Raw genomic sequence first — 26,235 nt, forward strand, 5'->3', positions numbered from 1 at the left:
TTAACAGTTTTAGGCAGCATGTGCTGTCCCTGAGGAGTTTTACAGCACAATAAGTCTGTACTGCATGTCAGATTTAAAACCAGTTAAAAGAAGGTTACTCATCTCTGAGGGACAGAAATACCTTACTATGTAAAGAAACATTTTTCCTATCACTTCTGCTTCTTTTTCCTACTATTAAATGACGACTTACCTATCATCATCTATCTACACAAGGCTTCATTACATCTGGAGACAGACAAGCCTAGCACAATCAGAAGAGTACATTTGACATTTGATCTAGTTTTCATTGCAGTAACATCCGTATTTTCTTTAGAAACATCACAGCATTTGGAAATAATAAAATGTTGTTCTCTTTTGACTGATACTCACTCGAATGATTAATCTAACTGCTACAACACCAGAAGTGGCCATGACTTTGGCACTATTTGGAATTAGATTAAAAATTGTTGGCATAATGGCTTCTGCCCCATGATCAAACTTGTTTCCCAGAACGGATGATAAATGTCTGAAAAACACAATGAAGTCATACTGTTAAGTGTGCTGAGGATTAAGTGAGTCAGACTTCTACAGAACGTATGACATTAGCACATCTAATATCTCACTCTTCACAACTGTCACCTCTGCACCAACTCTAAAGGACAGAGCAATTTGTTTCAGAAATAGTTCCTTTCATTTCAAGTTTATGTTCTTTGTTCAATTGAGCTGTAAGAAACATTAACTAACAAACAAGTGTGACAATGCTGAATAAAAGTATTTCTCCAAACTTGATAGTTTGTATCACAGTTTCTCTAAAGTGATCAGTTTTGCATTCATTTGCACAAATTTCCATTAAAAATGCTGTTAGAAACACTACAGGCTCTTTTTCTTAAACCATTTCAGAAAGATAAACAATTAAAAATAAAAAATAGCTCAGTCTGAACTAGAACAAAACCCGTATTTTTGCATATCGTAACCACTAACGCTGAAAACTCAATAATATGGGTTTGCACAACTTCAGTTAGAATCATAGAATGGCCTGTGTTGAAAAGAACCTCAAAGATCATCCAGTTTCAACCACCCTGCTGAGCGCAGGGCTGCCAACCACAAGACCAGGCTGCCCAGAGCCACATCCAGCCTGGCCTTGAATGCCTCCAGGGACGGGGCATCCACAACCTCCTTGGGCAACCTGTTCCAGCGCGTCACCACCCACTGTGTGAAAAACTTCCTCCTAACATCTAACCTAAATCTCCCCTGTCTCAGTTTAAAACCATTCCCCCTTGTCCTATCACTATCCACTCAGGTAAACAGTCATTCCCCCTCCTATTTAGTAGCCTACATGAACATGGTTTTAAATGGAAGTAGCAAAATTTCATCCTACTAGTTAATTCGTATGCCTATTCTAACCAGCATCAGCTCCTTGTTTCTACAACCCATTTCAAGCATGTTTAGAAAATAAACTTACCCCAACGTGATACAAGCCTCCCGCACTACCTGAGACCGCAGGTCTTTAGCAGATAATTTAAACGCTCCATCCAGGAGTCGTAAGTGTTGGAAGAAGTTATCGTATTCTGCAGCTCCAGCCAACAGCAAGGAGCGGATCTTTTTCAACTGTTACCATCACAAAACAAAGCAGTGACTGTTAATGAGCAACGTACACAAGGACTCTTAGGTTCAGAGCTCATACTTTACACCCAGGGCCTCTGTACAACACACTTCTTAAAGAATAGCAAGCAATTTTGTTTCAGACCTTACAATACAACTCGCAGGTTAACATACTAAGAATATACAATAATATAATCATGGTAGCTAATGTTACAGGAATCCACAAGTATTACACGTGGCTTCTACAACTATTGTTAACAACCCAAAAATTACTTCTGAAGCCAAAAGATGTCAAAGGTTCTTTTTTATTCCACTTAATATCCATCTACTTACAATAGTTTCTAAAAGCTTAGAACCTCACATAGCTAGCTATCTTGTCTGAAAGATGACTTGAAAGGTTTGACTTACACTCAGATCTGAGTTATACTGACTTCTACCTAGAATTTGTTCACTGACTTTGTTAAAGTAAATAATTATATGGCTCTACTAGAAGTGCAACCCTGACCCCACCAAAATAGCCTATGTTCTAGTGATACTGGGACCACAATTTCTTCATAAAGAGTTTATTTTGGGTATCTCCATGTGACCTCATGAATACAGTCCCTCTATTTAAGCTTACTGCTCTCACTACAGCAAAGAAAAACGAAGTAAGCTGAATCAGCGCAAGCTGACGCTTAGATCTGTAATATATGACTTGACAGACATGTCATAGTTGCTGTTCCAGTGATCAAAGTCTACTGTATAGAGAAGTGTATGCATCTATTTATATTATGAAAACACCGCTCATCTCAGAAAATGAGACAATCTTGGTATGCATACAACGCCCAGTTTTCCACTAATGCATTTCCCACAGTTATAGCCATTTATTCAGAATTACACAAAAGCGTGTAAATTTTTTGAATTGTTTGCTTTTATTTCCTTTTTGCGAAAGTATAAGTGAGCTCTCTACAGGCAAAATGACTTCCTTCCTCACCAGGAGGTGTTTTAAGAGATTCTGAATATAATTTTTGATATTTCTATCTCAGCATTTCAGTATCTGCTAGCAAATTTCTAGCTTTACATCTAGATTCCCTGCATGATTTCCAGCTTAACCTGATCTCGGCTCACCAGATGCTTTTATATCAAAAATAGTATCTTCCTCCACAGATGTGGTTTAAACTCAGTCTCATAAGGAAATGTTTCCCCTAAGCTTGGGGAAATATAACAGATGTTCACCACTTAAACCGCACTTCAACCTTACTCTGAGATTCTCTCAGCAAACTCTTTCATGGGATAACCTCAGTGAAGGAAAACCATATATTAATAGAGTTCATGTCAAAGATAACTACTTACAGCAGATACTCTCTGTTCCCAGTCATGTTTATCATCAGATAGTATCTCTCTTATTTTGTTTATGGATTCCTCAAGATCCCGGCTAGAATAAATCTGTAAATTTAAATACAGAGTAGAATCATAACATGAGATTTATTCCAGTAAGCAAGACCATTTCCCATCTACCATCTTATTTCCTCTTTCCCTCAATGCTCAGCTGTCACATGTTAGATTTGGACATGCTAGTTTTGCATAACGCAAAGAATTTACACACCTTTCCTTCCAACATTATAGCATGATCACAGGATAACTAAGGGATTGTCATCTGTTATTTTACTATAGGTTCACAATTTTAAGCAGCATTTCTGTAGTGTATATAGCAAAAAAAACGTTACTGAGAACAGTTACAAGTCAAATACATAACTGACATCTGCAACAAAAGAGTCAATAAAATGCTAAAATTCCTGCTTTGTGGAAGAGATTAATGTATATGTTTTATGGAGCTAGTCAACAGTCACTATGCATAACTAGAGAAAACTAACTCATTCCCAAATAGAAGTAAGATCTTAAAAGCTTAACTCTAAACTGGCTTTTAAAACTTGCAGGTGCTAAAAATTTTCATACTACTAAACAGTCACACTGTATTGGAGCACAGAAGAAAGCTACCAAAGAATAAAATCAGTCAATTTGAAAGCAGATTCACTAAAAATACACAAGTGTATCAAAAGAGTAAGGGGTAGCTAAGTCACCATCCTACACTTCAGCCCAGGTTGGGTTCTAGGCTGAGCTGGGTAAGATCATGAGCACCTGTGCAGTCTTCACTTGTCCCAGTGGGTAAACTCTGGTGAAGGAGAGGTGATGCACTCCACATTTCAGCTACCTGACTAAATCTATCAGCAAACACGCGCTATTCCATCGTAGCACTCAAAACAGCAGAGATCCTGGAGGCACAAATCACCTTTACCTGCTTTCAGTTTCCATATGACACAAATGAAATGCAGAGAGGCTTTTTGGTGACTTGAGCTTTTGTTTGATCAGACAGCACTGTTCAACACGCCCCAACTAGCGCCAGCTCAGCGCCTTCTCCTACGATACCTGTACCACAAAACCTCCTGGCTCCCCTCCCTCCACTTTTGAGCATTTCCCACCAACCTACTGGCAGCTATCATCATTTTAAGTTGCTCCCCAACAACCTTCAACTTACCTTTCCCTTAAGGGAGACTTGCCAGCATTCAAGCAAAGTGCAATTTATAAGCAATAAGGACTAGATCCTACACCTATCTTCTGCTGTTTCGTGTTATGTGCTTTAGCTTATAATTTACTTACTTGAACTGTTGGGACATCTTCAAATGCCTTAATGAAGTCTTCTTCATCCACAGCACCAGCTCCCTCTTTGCCAGCTGACAAACAAGAAAACAGCCTTTTCAGTCTTCTTATCAACAAGAGAATCAATAATGAAACCACTAGCTATCTATCAAGGCATCTAATCAGGAGAAAGTTCACTATCCACACAACCTCAGAGTGCTGCAAATGTAATAAAAATAGAGGCGGGAAAATTCAGTGCCAGGCATGGACTGCACATGCATAGCAACCTCCAGCTCCAAGGCACAGAGGGCATGCTAGGGAAGTCATTATAGGAGTCACTTAACAGTTAGGGGGCACAGTCTGAAAGATGAAAGGGAATATTTACTTTCATTATATGGGAGATTTTATTTTAAAGGATTTAATCCTATCTATAATAGATGAAGGTGCAGATCTCCTGACACCTGCACAAGCAGACAAACGATAAGGAAGACAAACAGTCTCTGGAATATTAATCGCATTAGAGACTGTGAAAGACAACTTCCTTCATTTCTCTAGATCTTTTGTAATGACATTTAAAATTGATCACATTCCAAATTACCGCTCCCTTCTTCTCTTTCACCTTCGCTACTAGCAATGCCTTAGGGACTTAGAAGAAAGTCAGCATGTCTGTTTTAGGTTGCATGGCCTTAAGTTTTAGCATGTAGTTGTAAGCAGCCTGCATCAATCCAGCCAAAGAGTATCAGCTATAGAAACAAAAATTCACACTATGCATCAGTGACATGCTTCACCCTGAGCCCTCATTGCACAATGATGCAGTTCCAACATTACACAATGGCAATGTGCACTAGAGAGATGTGAGGAGTGCTTGCAGACTCACCCACGTTGTGCAGACTCACTCACATTCAAACAAACATACATGTAACAATCTCACTTGGGAAACAACTGCTTCTGGATACTGGGAGAATGACATGGCCTGAAAATTCTGGAGATAAGCTCAAACATGAACATTACAAATACTCGGCATAAAAGTCAATTCGCTTTTGTTATAAGCTTACTTGAAGACTTGGAACCCAGAGCTGCAGACCCAAGTCTGCGAGTAGTCCCCATCCCAACTCTACGTGAGTTTGCAGGAGCCTTTGAAGATGTAGAGGAGTTAGCTGAGGAAGGCCTGTTCCCATCCACGGAGTCTTCATCATCAAAATTTTTATCTGCCAAAAAAGGAAAAAGCAGAGTCGACCATTATCAGGGATTTCTTAAGGAACATGCCAGTGTGATGGCAAACACATTGCCTGGTCTGCTGAAACCTCAGCTGGATCTGTTCTGCCAGTTCCCATCGTAACAGCTTCTTCATGATGGTAACGCAGTTATTCAGGAATGACCACCAGCCACTGAGACCACTTCTATGCTACTGCAGCCACTACTTCATAACCCTTTCAATGTATTTGTTCTGACAGAAGAAACCACAAATCTACAACAAGAAAAGATGAAGCCACAGCTAATACTTGAGCTGTCTACAGTCTGCATCTCCAATTTTTCTTTTTTTTTTTGCCTCCAGTTTACCATGAGCTGTTTTGAAAAAAAAAACAACAAAAAAACAAAAACATGAGCAAATCCATGTGTGGAAAGGATCAGGAAGAGCCAGCTGCCCTTCCACACCATGCTAACTGCCTGCACAAGATCAAGAACAAACAACAGACTAATCCAGGAAAGATCACATGGCAACACCTATGCTGCTGATAAGCCACAGACATTTCCCTTCGGGACCATTAATCACAGGTCCAACCTAAAGCTGCACATCCACTTCTATGTTTTTAAGTTATCAGCAGAGCTTCCCTGCTTGTTGTAAGGAAACAGCAGAGAATTACCTTAAAGAAAAAAATAAGGTGAACTGAAATGTATGGAATCCTTTGTATCCATCCAAAGGCCTTACTTCCAAACATGAACATAAATTAACCTAAAATGAATTACAGTCACTTTGATTTTCATTGAAGGTCACTTCAATTCCAAAGGAGTGCTTATATTGCAGTTCTACACAAATTAGCTAATCCACTTTAAAAAATGGCCTTAGGTTGAGAGGTGACAAAACATTTGGACAGCTGATATAGACGAAGTGCATAATTTATTGAGGCTAGAAAACCCCCTCTCCGTCCCCCATCACTTAGCTTTTCCACACTAATACTTCATTCAGGATTTGAGACGCGATCTACGCCCATCTCAACCCAATGATCCATGATATGCCCCCACTCTCACTGTTTCAGGAATATTTCCTCTGTGAAATTTCACTCAAACACCACCAGCAGGAGCTTTAATCCATCCCTACTCAGGAAAGCACCTGGGAGTATCAAGTAACCAATACAGGCTCCAAGTTGGACACTAAGGAGTAAAACTCAATACATGTTGAGCTTTTTCTAAGTAAGAAAAACTGGTAACAGTGAAGACATTTTAGTGGAAGAAAAAGAGGAAAAAAGGAAGAAAAGTCTGCAATGTCCTTTGTCTTAGTTTTCCCTCCCCCCAAAGGCTCAGTAACAGCTGGACACAGAAGAGCTGTCACAGATCATCTAAAAATCTAAAAACTACATTTGCAACCTGTACACACGTGCATGACACTGAAGTCCAATCGCAGCACTGAAATAACAGCTAGGCATCATCCCAAAAGTTAAGGAAGGTGGTCAAGGATCACTGTCCCATTAATTTTAATGCTCAAAAAGCCTTGGATTAAGGCAAAGGGACAGAAAAAAAGAAAGTTCTAAAGGAAAGTGGGGCAGTAACAGGCATTTCAGCTGTTGCTCAGGCAAAAGTGAACAAGACAAAGGTGAACACAGGAACTTTATAATTAAGAAATTTAAGGTCACATCAAGAAATGAGGTCAATTTAAGGAGAGGAATAACCACTACACTTAGGACATGGGATCCATCACACAGTGCCCAAAGGCAGCCATGGAGACTGTGTTATTCCCATTGACACGCTCACTTTTTGCTCTGCCAGACATAATAAAAAATATGACATACTCTTGAAAAGAGCCCAGGGAAAAGCCAGAAGAATGTCTGGAAAATACATTTTCAATTAATTTAAGTGAAAGTTCATTGCAGGGGACTGTTTACCCTGATCAGACGCTTAACAAGTTGCTTGATTGTATTGTGTGCTAACACAGCAACTGAAGACTGCATGTAGTTCTCCAGTGTGATTTATTAGTGTTGCTTCTCCATCCTTACCTGGCAAGTTCCACTATGGGAATATATTAAAAACATCGAGTTTTGTGGGTTTTTTTTTCCCCCCCTTTTTTCTTTTTCCCTGAAAGATACAGTCTAGTTCAAACAGGAATTTTATTTCAAAAACATTATTTGGTCAGAGTTGCACAGAAGGTCATGGTAGATGAAAATAAGACTCTAAATGTGTGATCTCTGAAGCCTATTGAAAGGGATTTAAATGAGGATAAGCTTGTATAGACCTTGAATACATCCAGACCAAATTTGCCCCATTTACATTTATTCCAAATGCCCATATTTAGATATTAAGCAAATGATTATTTATAATATATATTACCAGCCAAGAGACAGTCATTCTCAGAAAGTACTTTATTACTCCAAAACCCCTTTCATCTGGTAATACAGTTCTTCATCAGTTACAGTACAGGCTATTTAAACACTATTATTTAACTCACTTCCTCATCTATCTGTATTCTCAAAGCCTCTCCAAAAGGAGAAGAGGGTGTGGTTTGCTGTTTGATAATACATGCAAATGCAGAAAAACATTAAAAAAGATTGCACTCCCATAGCATTTTAGCAATTAAATCAACTATGTAAAACAGGTTTCTCCAAGCATTAGCTAAGAACAACATAAAAAAAGGAAAAAAATACACAACAAACAACCAGCCCACAGTTTCGGAGATGTTTGGGTTACAATCACATCTCTCTGTTCATTAAGTCTACACACAAAGGAATAGTTATCAGAATATTCCTTCAACAGCCAAACAGCATTTTCTAATCTGAACAGTGAAGAGTAACAGATCCACATTCAGAACTGCACACTAAGTCTTCCAGCAGCACGTGTGCAGGACGGAAAGACAAACAAAGAACAGAAAGAAACCTGAACACGCGAGTTCCGAAAACCAGAGAAAAATAAACTGCTAAGCATTACCATTAAAAAGCCTCTTCCCCCCATTCATTGACTGAGATCACAACAATCATTTCAGCTAGGATCATATTTTTTTTTTTTTCAGTCCATCTGCAAACCACGAGGTGCCAAATTCAGCATGGGTGTAACTCATCACTCCATCAGAGGTGCACCAAAGCAAAATCAGTCCCAGGTTGCAGCGTTAAATAACCGCTGATATTTTCCCACCCTAACAAACCCCCCAGTGCTCATTTACTAGGGACACAGTGCTCTCCACCAGAGACATGCCCTTATAAAAGAGACCTTTGTCTGCTCACCACTCTGCTGTCTCAGGGAAACAACACAATTAGCTTTAAATTTTTCAATTCCGTTACATTATTTAAGAAGAAAAAAATCGCTTACAAGTACATATCCTTCTGCAAATAAGCTTCCTCAACATTCCTTCATATTTTCCATAGCGCGCCCAGATATAAGAGTGCTTCGCAGAGAGCCGCGGCTTTCAGTCCAGAGCATAATCAATCATTGCCCCCGTATTCATTAAGCATGCTGTCTTCGCACATGGATTTAAACAGCTACGGCCTCAGTCCTCTCTAGCAGCTCCGTGGGATTCTCAGGAACATCCATTTCAGCCCAGGAAACTGCAATGCTCTTTAGGAAGGGAGTGAGGGGAACGCAGGATGAGCAACGCACGCTGCAGCTGAGCTGCTCTGCCCGGCTGGGCTGGCTTGCACCAGGATCCAGCCTGGCTTTATCCCCTGGGAAGCGCTAACAGGAGCATCTCAACAGCTGTCATTGTTTGGCCATGACGAATAAATTTAGTCATTATTCATTTTAGAATGTAACCCCTTCACGGCCTGGCCAAGGTGTAAAACAGGGGAAAGAGAGCACTAGTTGGTCAGGAACCGCAGCAGATAAGGGCCAGAGCTTTCTCTGCCTGAACCATCAGCTGGGACTTTTTAAAGCCAAGCAGCTGAGGGCTCAGACTTCCTCTCTGATGAAGTGAGATGCTTTCTGGCTTTTAAAGAAGATGTCACCTCTGTTCATGCCGAAGATGCCCTGCCATGGCCTGCAGGCCTGACTACAAGGCACTGCACCTGCCCCCACCCCGCTGCACCCATTTACCACACACCCCATATCCAAGCACTGATGCAGCAGAAGGGGGCTGGCATCTTGCACAAATTTCCCTTTACAGCACAACACCTCCCTTCTCTCTTTGCTTGCACGCTGAAATGTAAGCGGTTAAATCTCTGTGTTGGTATCTAAATGGAGTGAAGCGCTGAGGTCTGCAACGAAGAAGTGGGGCCTGGAGAAGCACTGCCTGCTCTGCTATGGGGTTTTTCCACTTGGTTCTCAGTTCCTGGCAGCGAGCAGTCTACTTAAGCTAGCTCAAAGGAAATCATTCATTTATATCAGCAAATATTATTGAACACCATGCAAAAAAATTAAATAACTGCAAAAATATCAACACTTGGACATTTCCACCTGCAAATCACTCATTTCAAGATAGCTGTCAGTTGGCAGTACTCGGCACTCCGGTACCTCCTGTGAGCAGAGATCAGCTAACACATTTCACAGTTTACCACAGTGACCGCATGTCTCTGATGCCAGCCTCCCTCTGAGGTGCAGGTGAAGGCCAGCACTGGAGGAGCCCTCCTTGCCCCCTCCCTAATACACAGCACCAGCACATGAGCATGTGCACACATGCTGAGGCACATCATGCCATGCTCCAGTCCTGCTTGGCAGTTAAAGCTCAACTTCCTGAAGACCCAGGGGCTCTCTTTGAAAACACAGGATACACAGAATACAAAGCCACCAACACCAAAGGCTACAGAGCATGCTTCCAAATCTCTCCTTACTCTTCCTCCTGCCAGACAAAGACCCAGCCTGCACTTAACCTGTGTTCTTCAGGCAGTCTCCTTGATCAACTCAGCCACATCCTCATATTTGCAATACAGTGATGATCATCAACCTGAGATAAGGTGGTGCCAATCCAAGGATACCATGCCAGGTCAGTAAATGAATGCTTGTTTTCTATTTTTAATAATCCTTCCAGTATCAGCATGCTCTTCTTTAATCCAAGAAGTTTCTGTTTTCCATTCTCTGCTAGGAAATGAGATTCATCTTTTTAGCTGCTGCCTCATTCTGTCTCTTATGTGCTAATGAAGGTGCTCATAACCTAATAAGTCAAGCGCCATCACAAAGAGAAATAAGATTCCTGAAAGAAGCAACACTTGGAATTGTTTTCTGCTCCAAATATATCACACTTACAGACAGGCAATTGTTTTGATATACATTCTGCTCAGTCTGCAGGCATACAGACACTGACATTTCACAGCGTATTGCTTTCTGCCATCCCTCTAAGCAGAAAAACAATTGGATACTAATGGCAATAATAAACAAGTCACATTTCTGCTAGTGCATTTATTACACCAATTCCAGTATAACAAAGTTAACCGAGGAAAAGTAGATAGACCCTGACATGACATCCAACAGCAGACTAGGCAGACACACACAGTTCACTAAGGAAAGTAAATGCCAACTTCGTTCTACCTGAGAGAATAAGCACTAGGTCCTACAAAATTTAAAACCTGCTCTCAAGTACTAACCTGATAAACCAGACAAAACGTTTGGGTAGAAGACTAATCTGAAATCATGCAACTCGTGACTGATTCCAATTATTTTTCTGAGGGATTTTATAATTTCCAATCTTGGAATCAGGTGGCTGCCATTCGAGTTTTATTCACAATGACTGTGTGGAAGAGTGAAAAAGAGCCTTAAAGATTTGAAAACTAGAGACAAATTAAAAGGATCTAATACTTATTGCTTTCAAATATGGTCTTTAAAACCATAAGGTTGACAGTGTTATGATTTTAGGCTAACGAGCCACGCCACACACTCTCTAATAGTGTAGGAGTCCTAACGTAACTAAGAATATAGCAGCCAAAACGTTTTTCAAAAACTTCTGTCTGTGAAACTAAAAAAAAAGAATATAGGAATTTTTAAACTCAACTTCCATTCAGAGTTTTCAGCACTATGACAGTTGTCGTTAAGGAGGCCTGAAAAAGAAGCAGTGAGAAGGATTCACATCCCTACAAGTTCTGTAAAGATAATTACAGAACAAAATAGCTAAGCTAATGAGCAACAGCACACAGAAGCCTTACTGCTCAAAGAATTCTCAAAAGGACTGCAAGTTAAGATGGAGCCATAAAAACAGCAAGAATTAATAGTTGTAGTGATTATTTTAGTGAAGTTCATGCGGATACCTGAACAAGAATCACAAACCCATGTGCTAGAGGCTGCACAGATGCAGATTTCGCTCCATAAAAATAAAAAAAAAAACGTGAGACAGACGTGCTCACAAAGCAGGATGCAAAAGGAGAAGAAGATTTGTTTTCCCCCAAAGTCATCCTTGGAAACCCAATACTCTCACAGTGCCCCTTCCAAGCAGCCACACAGCTTTCCACCAGACCGCAATCACATCAGGAAATCCACAACACACACCTTGCAAAAAAAAAAAACAACACAACACTCACTCAGAAAGGCCAGGTTTGCATATAGTTTCAATTTAAAGAGCCAAACCAGCCTTTGCCTACACTACACGTAGCCTCCTTGCCAGGCAGGGCTTGTTGGTTGGCCCTTCAGAGCACAAGCCCACAGTTAATAGCCAAGCTGCCCACACAAAGATATGATTATCTATGAATGCAGCCTTCCACAACCACACCGATGATTTCCGAGTCTATCGTGCGCTCCACAACAGGGTGAGTTCTGTGTTTCACTGCTGCAGCTTTCCTCGCTGCCTTCACTTTTGTCCTTCTGGACCCTGGAAAACACCCATTAAATACAGCAGCAGTAGCTGCAAGCAAAACGCATCTCCTCACAGCAGTCTCGTTAGCATAATCTTCACAGATAAAAACACAAAGTGGGTCATATAACCTGAGCCCCAGAGATACCAATCAATGAGAAAGGCTATTTATACAGGATGGACCGGGGGGATTTTTAGAGTCAGGAAATATCCTTGTCCAGAAGCACAGGAATTAATTGCCTTATTGCAGGACTGGGATAGCTGCAGGAAAGCGTTCCTCAATTTCCGAACAGCAGATAAAGCACATAGCTTTCCATTTCAACTAATATTAATCCTCAGTGTTCCATAGTGCTGGTGTTAGGGTTTCTCTACATTCTTAACTATATCCTAAAATACAGATGCAAATAATGTTAAGAAAGGAAGTGAACTATTCTTTGTTCACAAGACAGCAAAAATTCAATTCTGCAGCAGCAAAAGGGATCCCTCCGGCACCATCTCCCTGTGCACACATGGCAGTGAAGCTCAGGTTGAAAGGTAAGCTCACACCTCTGATCTTAATTAGTATTTAACTTTCTCTCTACTCGCAAAGAAGTTACTGCCACAGCCTGTGCTCCCAGCGAGCCTCTGCTCTGCTGGGAAATCAGGCAGAAGGAGATGGGGCAGTGGCATCTTTCAGCTACCAGTCATCCACGCAGGCTGCTGTGCCTGCAGCCAGCCTTGCACAGCACTTCTCCTAAAGTGATTCAAGTACGATTAAAAAGTGCAACCACTCTACTGCAGTGAGAAGTGCTTGGTATAACCTTAGCACATGAACAAAAAGTTGCTGAGACATTCTCAGGGGCAAGGAAACTTAAGGGCATTGCCAGAATCCAGATTAAGCTCAGTTTCTAAACATACAATTTTTTCCTAAATCATTTTTTCTCCTTCCTACTAAGGATTAGAGTGGTGTTCTAAATGTATTTGCTTGCTTTCCTAATATAATCAATAAAACCGGTTTACGCATATTCAAACAGGACATCTGCAAGCGGCTCGACAAAACCAGAAATCACATCCCAAGATATTCAAGCTTTAATTTAGCTCTCCTCAAACTGTTACTTGAAGCTAATCCATGCCATTCTCTGCATCTTGCAGGGTTGGTTCCCAGCAATGCTGCACAGGAGCTGCTCAGCTGAGCTCCCAGGGAGACATCTGCTGGTGAGGGCTTGGTTTTTACTTGCCAAATCCCATCTGAAAATGCAGATTCCCGGGGAATCAATGGCTGGCTTTGTTTAACCTGAACTGTCTACATCCTATCTGAATAAATAGAGTCAAGAGGCACACCAAGAATGGAAGTCTTTAAATGGACAGATGCTCTTCAGCCAGGAAGGACGTGAGCACGGCGTGCAGGCTGCCCAGGTGCCTCCAACCCACAGACCGTGGTCAGGTTTCCAGCTATTCGCACCATCTGTTGCCATGACATCATACAAAGAGGCATCTTTTCCAGCTTTCACAAATCCTAGCCTAGCCCAGTAATTATCACTCAGTGGAGCTCACCTAGACACTGACTGCTCTGTAACACACATCATTGTCAACAAAAGGAAATTGCATTTTCTATTGCTCTTGCATATTGCTTCCTGAAGGGCTGCTCATTTTATGTAACACAGCACTTTGAGTTGTGAAGTGCTCACAACTAATACACAGAAACGTATTAGGAAGGAAAGAGCAGCCTGACATTTTTAGGACAAACCACTGTTACAAAAAGGCCATAAGCATCTTATTGCCTTGGGTTTCCCAGAGCATGCTGGAGTGTGGGAAGGCAGAAATGCTGCAGCAGTAAGCTTTCTAAAAATACCTACAAAGAGATAAACATGCCAAACTGTAGCCCTGTCTCCTTCTGTGATAAGTCTCAGGATAGCTGCGTCTGTGAAGTTACTCCAGGAAGGTGTGCGGAGAGCCCTAGAGAAGATATAGGCCTGGCCCTGTCCAAGAACTTTGTTTCCTCCTGCAAGATGTTGGGGCATCCTGAACTTCCCAAGCAGGCCCCTCCAAGCCAACAAATTCATTGTGTGCAATTATTGATGTCTAAGGAGAAAAGCAGGGCCATCAGTCTGTATCCCTTGGAGCCACAGACAAGAGGAGCCATTCATCTGCCTGGCTAAAGGCTAACGCAAGAACAAATACTACAGCTGCAGACATTGGATGGTGTTATGCGCATTACACATCAATGACTTCCACCCTGAACGCCTGGCCTGATGCATAATTAATACACTGTAATTAGTTAACCATTTAGAATACTGTAAAATGCTCAGTGGGCCAATAAGCATGAGATTAGACTGTCTAAGACCACAGGTGGTTGAGACAAAAGAATCACCATAGAAGGAACAATAGGGAGCAACCTGCACACACTTTGAGAAAGACTATCAACTACAACAGGTACAATCAGCAGGACAACCAGCAATTTCTAACATAAGGAAATGCTCCATCTTGGTAATGAAGCATATTGCTACAGCCTGTGAAGGCCCATAAGCAAACACTAAAGTATATAGTTGAGTTCTGGTTTATTTAAAAATGATTTGAAGTTGGATTTTATGATGAAGGCTATACTACAAATGGTTACCAGATGTGGTTTGAGACGCTTCTGCTGATGGCAGACATAGCTGGCAACAGCATCAGGAGCTCCAGGGACAGCCACTAGTGAAGTTGAAGAGTTGGCTGTATGCACTCTGCAGCACTGGACTGCAACCACCAACAAGAGAAAGGATTGAGGGACCTGCCTTGATGCTGATTCCTACTCTGAGCTATTTAGTAGCAGCAACCAGTAGCTACTGGTTGCATCAGAACCCTTCTGAGGCACCAAGAGAAAGAAATGTTTCTGCTTAATCTAAATGGTAAAAGCTAGCACTCAGAGGAATCTTTCCCCTCCGTCACCTCAACGAACCTCTGTATTTGCAATCAGTCTGGCTTTGATAAGCCGCATGCACACAGGATCTTACAAAACATGCTTTAGAACCATTATGCCAGTGCCTAAGCTCACAGGCTGCACCAGCATTTGTAATGCCTACAAGGGCGTATTCAATAGCAACCTGAGCTTACTTCAGCATCCTCTCTGAGCTGGTGATAAACATATATTACACACAGGCACAACACCCTTTTTTGGTATGCACTAGCAGAGAGCAGCAATGGTTAGCCATGAATCTTGCCATCTTTGTTTACTCTTTTGAGACACTGTCTTTTGGGAATTAAAAAACACCAACTCAATAATCACCATTTTATATGTCCCAGAAGTACTGTAGGAAAAAACAGTGAAAGCAGACTCAAGAGAATCAGTGACTTCAACTGTAGCCTTGAAAAACATTTGTTCAAAAAGCAGAAGCAGAAACCTGTAGATAAGAGCACGGAGAGGTTTTAGCAAAATGGTGACCTATTTAATACACACTTCAGCAGAGTATATGGTTTCCATATGGTTTCATAACACAACTAAAAAGAACCAAGTTCATATTTAATAGTGCTTTCAATATAAGCACAGTCTGAATTCCTTATCTACGAATGTAAAGCTCCAAATCCAGACACCAGGTTTCATGAGCCTTCTTCACTCACCTTCAAAGCCGCATTTTAAGTAAACCATTGCCTTAAGGAAAGAAGTCTAGGGAAAAAGGCTCCAAAGCCAAAAATATGTCAGAGACTATAAAATATTAACAGTCCGCATGGCTTCTGTTTTCCCAAAGCTTGCTTCCCCCCCTCCAACTCCTTTAAAACAAAAGATATATTAAGCTCCTTCCCTTCAGCAGTCCTTCCCAATACACAAACATCATTATTAGGCACAGCAAATAAAACCATAATATTTGGGCTGGGGGGAAAGTGATACAAGGGGTGAGTCAAGATCTTGTTGAAACTTTCTTTCCCTTTTGTCACTAATGATGTTAGACTACTGAATTGATATTCATATTTTGGAGGCATTGTTAAACCCTGAGCAAGCAAGCAAGGGACTCTAAAGTGCTAAAAAGAAAAAAGAATCTTTCTCAAAGAGCTTACAATATAAATAATGCAGCTACAGTATAGCTGAAGAGAATTACTGTTATTCAGACTTTATTTATAACAAAGATAAGAACAAAGTCTTCCTTTCTTTTAAAAGAAAAATGGCAGTTAAAGAAATGCAAGTCCTTGCATCCTCATCAGTTATCCTGCCTAACTCATTCTACCTCTATCCACGGCACCATTCACTTTCTCTTCATGGCTCAGCACTCATTTTTAAACCTTCTCAGGGCTCTGTGCCTAGGTAAAATACAAGCCTATCACCCGGCTGTTCCAAAGTTTCTGTCATAATTGAAGGATGATCCCAAATGGGACTTCATAATTCACTTTGATGTCATGCAACTGGTCATTTCAGTTTTGGTAGCCTCCCATACATTTTGGCTGTAGTACAAGGCTGTTCCACAGCTGTTAAATCCATGAGGAAACAAGTCAGTTTCCCCACACAAAGCTACTTACTGTATCATGGGAGCCAGATTAAGTTAGGAAATCAGAACCAGAACAATGTTACAACAAACAAGTTTTGATTATCCTGACCTGAATTTCAACAGTTCCCCTACTATATCTCTACCACTTGACTCCAATCCTGAGACCACCTGGCCAACATGAAAAGCAAAACCAAGGGACTAAGGTAAGACCATTGGCAGACTGATTTTGAGGTTAGTCACCTGTTTTAGATTGAAGATCAGAACTTGGTAAGAGGTGGTGGAAGCTATGCATAAACATTTTACAAGCAAGCAGAAGATCTCCTCCGGTACAAGGACAAAATCCGCTGGGTAAAATGAAGGATGAATTTGCCTCTGGACTCAGACCCACAATCAAATTATTGCAGCTTAACAAGTTATAAGACACAGCTGAGCTGCAGAAACAGCCCTTGTGCTGCTCTTAAGCTACAGCAAATGCAAGGCAATATAAATTAACTTAGCCCTCAAGAAAGAAGGCTAAGCCAAGTAGAATCATTCACATTTACCACAGACAAAGGATACAAGCATCAAGCACAACCGAGCTAAACATCTTACCCTGGATACAGCCATAACAGTCTTCACAAAGCAAACATGGGTCTAATTGGAATTTGAGAGGTTAAAATCTAAAGAGGCTTACATGTCAAAGCTAGGAACACTGACTGTAGAACCTGCCTTAACCATTTTCACCATTGTTGGGGGGAAAAAATTAGAAAAAATCCTCCTTCACTGTAACACTTTCACAGACCACTCTGCCAACCTCCAGCAGTTGATGGGGAATGAAATGCAGGAACAGCGGTGAGCGCTGCTGGATTCCATCCTACCATCCTCACTCCTTCAGAAAACCCACTGAAATCACCAGGTGGTGGCAATAGCAACCACTGGTATTTAGGAAGCTAAACATCCCAGACCTGAACAGTTGTGAAGAATTCCAGATCGATGCCAATGCAAAGAAATCTCCAGCCCAGTCTTACAGAGATGGGGATCTTCTCACAACTAAACAAAATTGATTTACATCTACATAGATTTCTAGTTTCATATCGGCATGCTTGTCTCCATGTAAGACTTGAAAGGAATAAAGTAAAAAAAAAATATTGCTTCATGAATATAGGGAACCATTTTGTAAACAGCTTGAGATGCTTCTCTCCCTTAGGCAAGTCTGGATTCCACTGCCATTTTGTACAGCTGTGACCCTGAAAGATCACTGCACTGATAATACAAACAGTCACATTAGATAGCAACTTCTTTCCCCTTGCACTGTGTCTGTCTTGTAGAGAGTTATTTCCCTTTATATATGACATTTACATATTTTTTCCTAAATTGCAAACTGTGAAGTGTACTCCATATTAAGAGTCGGCTCCTAGAAACAAGCTCAGCCCTTTTTAGCAAGCTATTTATGCTGGAAGAAGACATCAGGACTACTGCAGACTCCATTACGCCACTGTGTTTCTGCTTTCTAAAATACTGGGTCAAGCAGTAAATAAAACCATAAATACATGTGTTGGTAAGAAACATTTCATTTCAGTTTTAGGATGTACAGTCCACCCTAAAGCTTATACTTATAAAGCTCAAAAATTACAGGGATTTTTACTACATAGCCTCAAACACGGATTAGCCAACACCGTGATATCTTGCTCTACAAGCACCAACCCGTTCCAGCAACACCTACGCAGACCTCACACCCTGACAACTTTTCCTGCCAACTGTAAGGAGTCTGGAAATTAAACTTAGGAGATTGTGCTCTCCACTTGGCCATCAGGCACCATCCACCCGTGTTTTCAGTTCACTGGCTAATTCAGAGCGGGGTGGGGGATTTTTTGCAAAAATACTGGATTCGGTGATCCTTATGCGTCCCTTCCAACTTGGGATATTCTGTGATGATTCTAGGTAAAAACATAAAGGCAAGACACTCAACTAAGTGATTTTTACTGGCAGCACGGTGGGTATTTTTGGTCTTGCTGGGGGATCAAGCAGTGCACATAATTAGGTTATCAGGTATCATATTGAACGTCGTGCTGGTATACATTGCCTGAGTTAAAGTTCTGGGAGATAGAAATGGACTCTGGAAAGTACCAAGAAGAGACAAAGAGAGATTAAGTTTCTAGAACATACAGGGTAATCGGGATGGTTGTCAGGGAAGGAAAAACATAAAAATCACTGCAAAAAAAAAAAATAGGCTTCATTACCTGTGCAAAGCTTTGTGAGACATCCTGAGAATTGATGCATATATGCCTCCTTATTTTGTCAGATCAACTCTTGTGCTCAGAAGGGAAGATGCAGGAATCATATTCAGTTCAGTAATTCAATTAAACACTTCCTAGCAAGTGAAGTCACAATCTTGTAGGCTCTGTTGTTATAAAATCTCTTTACAGAGTTTGACATTAAAAGAAAAAAGTGACATAATCCTTTTATATCATACCCAAGTGATAACTGGGTATGATATAATTGTCTAAAAATTCTACCAAGAATGACATTTGGATGGATATTTTCTAAATTGTTACACATATACATTCAAATCCCAGGATAATTATCTAGCATGAATCAAGGAGGTCCAATTTAAACTTCCTTTTGGTTCAGATACTTGTGGGTGTGTTGTTTAATACATTAAGACCTCCTGGTCAGGTCACCAAGATTTCAGGTCCACGTGCTCTCTGGGACTTGCAAAGCTGTGAGGCATCTTGGTATTGGGAGAGTGACAGAAGGACTGAGAAATCAAGATAAAGTGGGTTCATAACATTGTAATAACAGCGAGGAACAGAACAGAGCATGCGAGCAAACCACTACAAAACAAATAACAAAACATTTGAGCATAAATCCTAATTAGGACTGTCAATAAAAATTAATAGATTTCTTGAATCTTAATAGGCTTTTTCAAAGTTATTCAACAAATTAAAATAAGCAAGGCTGTAGTTTGAGACATTTCTATAATGGAAACTTCATAATGGCTCCCAGAAGGGAAACATTCACTACGAAGAGTCACCTTAATGTAAGTATCTGCAGCCATCAGGCAAGAAAAGCTCCCTTCAAATGCCTACTGAAAACAAAGACAGAGGAAACTGTTTCCTCAGGTGTGTATGTTTCCTGCAGTCCCATTTTTACTGCCTCTCTATTTTTAGATTATTGTGTTGTCATCTCCCCCCCCCTTTGCATTCTTACATAGGAGAAAATGCATGACTCGGGAGAGATACAAAAGAGCATCTTCTCTGCTTTGCAAGAGGCTAAACTGATTACTTTCTTTATAAGTTGAGCTCACCCAGTGAGCTCCCCCCAGGTTCTTGCTCAAATATACAACACACCATAATATACCTGTATAATAAAAAGTATCAGTTCAAGGTCATTAAAAGCACTTTGCATCTTGAGTACTACAAGGCCTCTGGATGCACCTAAGCTCCACATTCCAGAGAAGACAGAAGCATAGAATCATAAAACTGCAGAGGTTGGAAGGGACCTCAAGAGATCATGGAATCCATCCCCCCTTTTAAAGCAAGTTCCTCGCAATAGGTTGTGCAGGGAGGTGTCCAGGCAGGTCTTGAATATCTCCATAGAAGGAGACACCACAATCTCTCTGGGCAGCCAGTGCCAATGCTCCGTCACCCTTACCATAAAGTTCAATTCTTCCCCATGTTAGTACGGAACTTCCTGCGTTCAAGTTTTAGGCCATTACTCTTTGTCCTATCACTACAGAGAACAAGAGATGCCGAAACAACACATATTTTAAACATGTCATGCCATGTCATTCCTGAACCTCCAGCTTCTGGGTTTATTCACATGGGTTTTTACACTGGCCCACAGTCCTACAAGCGTGTTTGTCCCAAAGCATCCACAGCTTCAACAAGTTACAACAAGTGCTTGAGAGCAGAGCCTCACTATTTCCATTTACTCGTTTACTGACCAAAAGTAGCTTGACCAGCAAGACATTTTTAGTTAAATATGTATTTAAGTTATAATATTGTTTAAGAGCAAAAGTCAGGATTCCAGACTGTTATGCATCTGCTTTTTTTTTCCTGCAGATCAGAGGGAAATGAGTAACCATGTCGGTGCTATGCTCTATGCAACTAAGTGTTAATAATCGCTGTGGCAGGCAGGATTACTATCAGTTGGCACATGAAGTAACACTCAAACTCTATGACTCAAACACTATCAGTATGGAAGTGGTAATAGCACAGAGGAGGTGTGAAAGTGGAGGCAGAGCTGCCTACCAAATTAGCAAGATTTTATTATTAGCAGCTGTTTCCAGGCATTGCTTACTTAGACTATCTAAAGACTCAGTATGAAGAACTAACATTAAAATAGATTTGCATAAATGATTGACTGTAGTCTCTGAAGATTGAACAGAAGGAAAACAGAGAAGAATATCAGTAGTAGCAGATCAGAAAATGTCAGACTGGGTTGAAAAAGAAAACCCTATAAATCATTCTCCAACCAATTCAGTTATTGCCAGCATGCAATATAGGCTGCTGGTACCTTAACTATAACAGGGAGTGCTCAAAGGGCACTATCTTCCATCAACAGCTGTGCCCAAAACTGAACACTAGGCCAAGCAAGCAGCTAACAGCACATTGCTTCCACCAGCAGTCAAAACTTGGAAGAAAAAGGACTAACATTTGTGGGGAAAATGTCATCTCAAATCCTCAAAACCAAATTCTACACTTGAAATATAAATCAACCTTTAGCATTTCTGGAGAATCAAAATGCTGGTTACAATCTGGGGCCCTGCCAGATTGAGTTGCTCCTTTGGCAAGCTCTTAGCATAAAGCCCTGGGAGCTTGCAGGGACCCCAGAAGCAAGAGGTTTCACCTGTGGATAATCATTCCTCACACAGGGCTATCTGCTTTACCAGCTATCAGTCTCTTCACAGAGAAGAGGTTTGGGGGGCTCTCCCAGCACGAGAGCAGGATGAGCCTGGCTCACTTGAGGCTCACAAGTAAACCACTTAGGTCTCTTGAACCACCTGAATCTCCCAGCAGTTATTTCCAGGCAGCAATAATTACTACTTTGCACAGGCAGAAGCTGAGTAGCACAGTTACACAGCAGCTGGTTGCAGACTGCCCTGCTGCAGAAGCATGAAGCTGTGATCAGCATCTGCTTCGTGTGCACCAGCAGCAGAAGATGGAGCCTGGGCCCAAAAACTTTTAGCCTACCTGAAAGTTTGTGAAGAAGTTAAAGAAGCACCATAAGCACGGCACGCAGTTCCCACAGAAGGACTACCCATTGTTAATGAAAGGATTAGGGCTTCTGTAGACACAGGCAACAAAGCCATGATGTAGAGCAAGGGGCAACTGAAGGACAATGCTCAGCACAGTAAGCAGCACAGACAGCTTTCTGCCCTGCTAAGCTACAACTGAGCTCCAGATACGAAACCATGCTGCTGCTGCCCTCAGGTGAGGGTTTCTACTTGCCATCATTTAGACTGAAAGAGTCTGTCAAGGGATGAGAAAAATCTTTGCCTCCTGACTCCATAGCTGGAGGACTGAAGTAAGCCATATCCTACATCTGAACTTCTCCATGCAGGTCCTGTTCTCATTTAGGCTCTGCACTTAGAAAGAACGGTTCGTTAACAAGGATGACCAGAAAGCCAACAAGTGCCTTTTCAGAATGGAAAAACCCAAAGTAAATCCCCCTCAAATTAAAAGTAAAGTAACAAATAAGGAATTTCAACTTGTTAAATGAAGAACTAAAAGTACTGACATCAAAGCAGCCTCAAGCCTCTCCACGGCTCACTCCTGCAAGCACACCACCACGCTGGCAAATTGTCTGGTCATTTTTAGCAGCCATCTGTGCTTGTCTTCACTCACAGAAGAATGAGCAGAGGAACAGGCACACGTGAAGTACAGCACGTGACAGACAACTATATTTAGACTCCTTGCACTCCAGACTTTGAAAACAAGTTCAGGTGTTTTAATTGGCAAACATGACAATGCCACCTTCACATACTGGCATTAATAAGCAATCAATAGCTAAGTAACTGGCCTCATTTTAAGCTGTTTGCTTCGCTGTCTTCTTTCCCACTCAAAGATTCATGGGTCCCTACTACCACACAATCTCAATTTAAATTGGAGATAAAATTGATTAAGTTTTCACCAAAAGGCAGAACTTCTTCTGCCAGAGAACTTGCATTCCCTCCCTGTTTTCTATTAGTTTTTGTTTATTATTATTATTTTTAATATTAAAAAACAGGATCCTAGTAATCCCTCCCAACCTCTGGAAATCCCTTTCCATTCACACAAAGAACCACTGATGATTACTGCCAGGAACATGAGTGGGTTTGTTTGCGGCGGGTTTTGTTTTTTCTTGGTCACGTAGTTTACATTAAAACAAGTTTTGTTTTGCTTTCTTCTGTAAACATCATGACTGAAGACTGTCAAAAATGAGCTTAAAAGCATTCGTTTTTCCTACACAGGAAACTGGAACGGAGTTCAGCCATCAAAATATCTTGCCATTACAAATAAAGGTCCAGAAGAGCTGAAAAGGGTGTTTTTTAAGAATGACAAGATTTAATGGAATGGAATACAGCTTCACCCAAAACAAGCAGATCCTCTGAAACAACTGGAATATATTTATGTTAAATATCAAACTTCTGGGTTTCCACATTAAAATCAAAGAGTAATCTGCATCTTAATTCTTCTCAATTCTTTATTGAAATATGCTCGCATACATCACAACGGTCATACCAATGACAGATCAATAACATTAGAATAAAGTATTCTCATCAATTCTATTCAAACTTCAAAAGGTTAAACAGCATTGATAAATGCTGCCTTTTTTAGAGGTGCCTCTCTTGTGGCTCGTAGGTGTTCTATGCTGACATCAGGCTGTGCTGTTGGCAGAGGTCACATCTTCTCCTGCCTTCAGCACTGCTATCGCTTTGGATAAACCAAAGTGTTCAGTAACAGGCAGACACCCTGTATCAAGTGACACCAGCAATCTTTGCAGCTTACAAACACAAACAGCTATGGAACTGCGTAGCCAGAAGCATCTGATGAATTTGGAGATCTTACATAACTCCTGTCTCCTAATGAATTAAAAAAACAATTTAGGTCAGAAAGGATCTCTGGAGGTGAAGAGGCCCATCCTCCTGCTTAAAGGAGGGCTCAGTGCCGTACCAGGCTGCTCAAGGCCTCATCCAGCTGAGATTTACAAGTCTCCAAGGATGGAGATTCCCTAGGTGACCAGTTCCAGCGACTGACCATCCACAGACAAAAAATTACCAGCTCATGGAAAAAGTAAGCATAAGGCTGTCCTGGCAGTCCCCATAGCACACAGGCAACTAGAATTAGCATAAAACCAAATTAAAATTTCTTGCTAGTGGTCTTACTTCTCAATTCAGTGTTTTCTGGAGTTAGTGTTATATGGATTAAAGGTACAGAAAATGGATATCCTAGCCCCAAAATGTACTGTCTCATCTTCCAACAAGGGAAGGGAGCAGAGACCACCTGCCTTCTGATGAGATATCAGTGACCCAGGGCACAGAGCACTATCACACACTGCTCAGGCAAATGCTCACCTCCGGCTGCTAGTATGAAGCATTTCCCAGGGAAGGCAAGGTGCTGCTTTAGATGGCTCTGTGCTGCAGTCTCTTGGGGTGGAAGCTAGCAGAAAGAACAGAACTGTTTTCCTCCCACACTCTGGAGGCCCACAGGGAATTTCCCACTGCAGCTGATGGCACACCATGCCTGCTTATGCAAAAGCATTGTTCCCCACGGACCTTTTCCCCACCAAGAGTTTCAAACAAAATGCTAAGTTTTTAATCCTGTTTTTAAAGCAGACCAGCTGGATAAAAGAAAGGCTTCATGTTTATCCTTAACTCCTCTTCAGCATCTAGCACAACTTGGTCACAAAATTCCCCCAGGCCCCAGAATCCTACCAGATCTCCCACATGGTTAGGCAACAGCACATGCAGGGCTGCTTATACCATGCTGCTATAAACAAGGAATGGCTTGGACAAAAACAGGGACAAAAACAGGGACAAAACTGCTTTAGAACTCATAACAATAAACAGGTGTCAGGGAACAACATGGAGAGGAACAGCAAGCAAGGAGCACACTGTGCATGTGCATAAGCGAGAACCAACTTAGAATCTTGGAGAAGGCCTAGAATAGCGAGACAAGATGCAGCATATTACACAAACCAGACATCTGAAGAAAGCACCAGATGAGTATGAAGCTTAAGGGGTTGGGGGCGGGGGGAGAGGCTAGAGAATAAGTTTCGGGAGCTGGTGCATAAACATTTTGTCGGTGGAAGTTCAGCATCAGGTCTTGTTTAGGACTCAAGTGAAAAGGAGTGTGATTGTCCCTCCACATCATAAAGGCTGTGTGTGATAAGAAGTCTCTGCAGACTGAGCTCAGCCCAGCACAAAGCTCAAACAGCAGGAGCGTAAATCAGAGCTGAAATGCACTGGCACAGCTACAGAGGGAGAGAAGCATCCCCAGCCACTGCCTCCTGGACTGCCCTGTTCTCACATTCACGAGCAATAACTGGGGGGGCAGTGGAAGAAATCAAATAATCAAAAATGAAGTTAGACCCATTCTTCACAAAGCACTCCTAATCTGAACTGTCAAGTCTCATTATGAGCCAGAGCCCCACTGGATTGGAAACCCATATCCATCTCTCCTGAGTAATGGAAGAGATGCATCATTTCTTGATAAGATGGATGCACCTTTCCCCTCCCTTCATCAGAGCCCCGTAGTACAATCTTACTCAGTGAGGTAGTTGCAGAAAGGAAACATTAGGAGTAGCGGCGTCAACACCATTTTATACATGAAAGTGCTACTCTTCCCTTCCCAAGACTTGATACAATCATGCCTACCACACACATACAAGGCTATTACAACACAGTCAAGCAGCAGCTTACAAAGCATCCTGTTCATTTCCCCCCGAAATCCTCAGACAGATCCATTAACATCAAAGAACAGATCTGGAGTAAAGAAAAAAGTGTGAATTTGTCTTTCCTATGTCTGCATATAAATGCTCGGCGCTGTCAAACACCATTCAGCCTGGACTCCAGAGAAATCCCAGCATGTTTCATACTTGTTGGACACAAGCACTGATACTGCACCTATACCAGGCACCTCCTTGTGAACACCCACTGGTATTTGTTACAGCTCTGAAGAAAGGTGGGCTAGGTCTGTGAGGAAAGGGATCTGGGCTAGAAATCCAGCTGCTATGGGCTTTGTCATTCAGGTGACACCACGCAGTGAATGAAGACATTTGCCCCTTCCTCTACAGTGCACTGTGTGCACTGAAGTTCACCTGGCTTCACTCTGAAGGCCAACTGCAATGAAAGAGTCATCAGCATTCCTTCTCAAGGCTTTTGGTGCAATGAGCTCCCTGGAGGCTGCATGTGCAATGTAAACCAAGTATGGATTATTCAGGGCTGTCTGTGGTCTTGGGCTTTGGGAGAGTAAAAAAAAAAAGATTCAAACTGCTTTGCACAATGCAACAAAAGGATTCCTTTGACAGAGCAGCAAGGCAGAATTAATTCCCTCTGAGGGCAGAAGAAACCCAGTCATTACACAGTATTTGCTGTCTTAATGCTACACTACAAAAATAGGACACTTATTACAGCTTGGTTTTGCTCTATTTCACATCCCTATATCTGAGCAGCAAACATAATGAAGGAGGAACGTAATGTAATGGCAGACCAGGGCCAAGTAC

General features: G+C 41.5%; 1 protein-coding gene across 12 annotated transcripts in view; it reads right to left on the reverse strand.

Annotated features, from left to right (window-relative positions):
- CLASP1 (cytoplasmic linker associated protein 1) overlaps positions 1–26,235 on the reverse strand; it is a 154,396-nt gene that overhangs the window by 81,308 nt on the left and 46,853 nt on the right. For all 12 annotated transcript variants that reach the window (XM_021397902.1, XM_021397900.1, XM_021397896.1 and 9 more), the window contains exons 9-13: positions 5,253–5,405; positions 4,219–4,292; positions 2,914–3,006; positions 1,442–1,587; positions 370–505 (exon numbers count right to left, since the gene is read on the reverse strand). In XM_021397902.1, coding sequence (XP_021253577.1) covers positions 370–505; positions 1,442–1,587; positions 2,914–3,006; positions 4,219–4,292; positions 5,253–5,405 — 602 coding nt within the window. The remainder of the gene's footprint in view (positions 1–369; positions 506–1,441; positions 1,588–2,913; positions 3,007–4,218; positions 4,293–5,252; positions 5,406–26,235) is intronic.

Source organism: Numida meleagris, chromosome 5 (genome assembly GCF_002078875.1).
Source record: "Numida meleagris isolate 19003 breed g44 Domestic line chromosome 5, NumMel1.0, whole genome shotgun sequence".
In the NCBI taxonomy this organism is placed as follows: Eukaryota; Metazoa; Chordata; class Aves; order Galliformes; family Numididae; genus Numida; species Numida meleagris.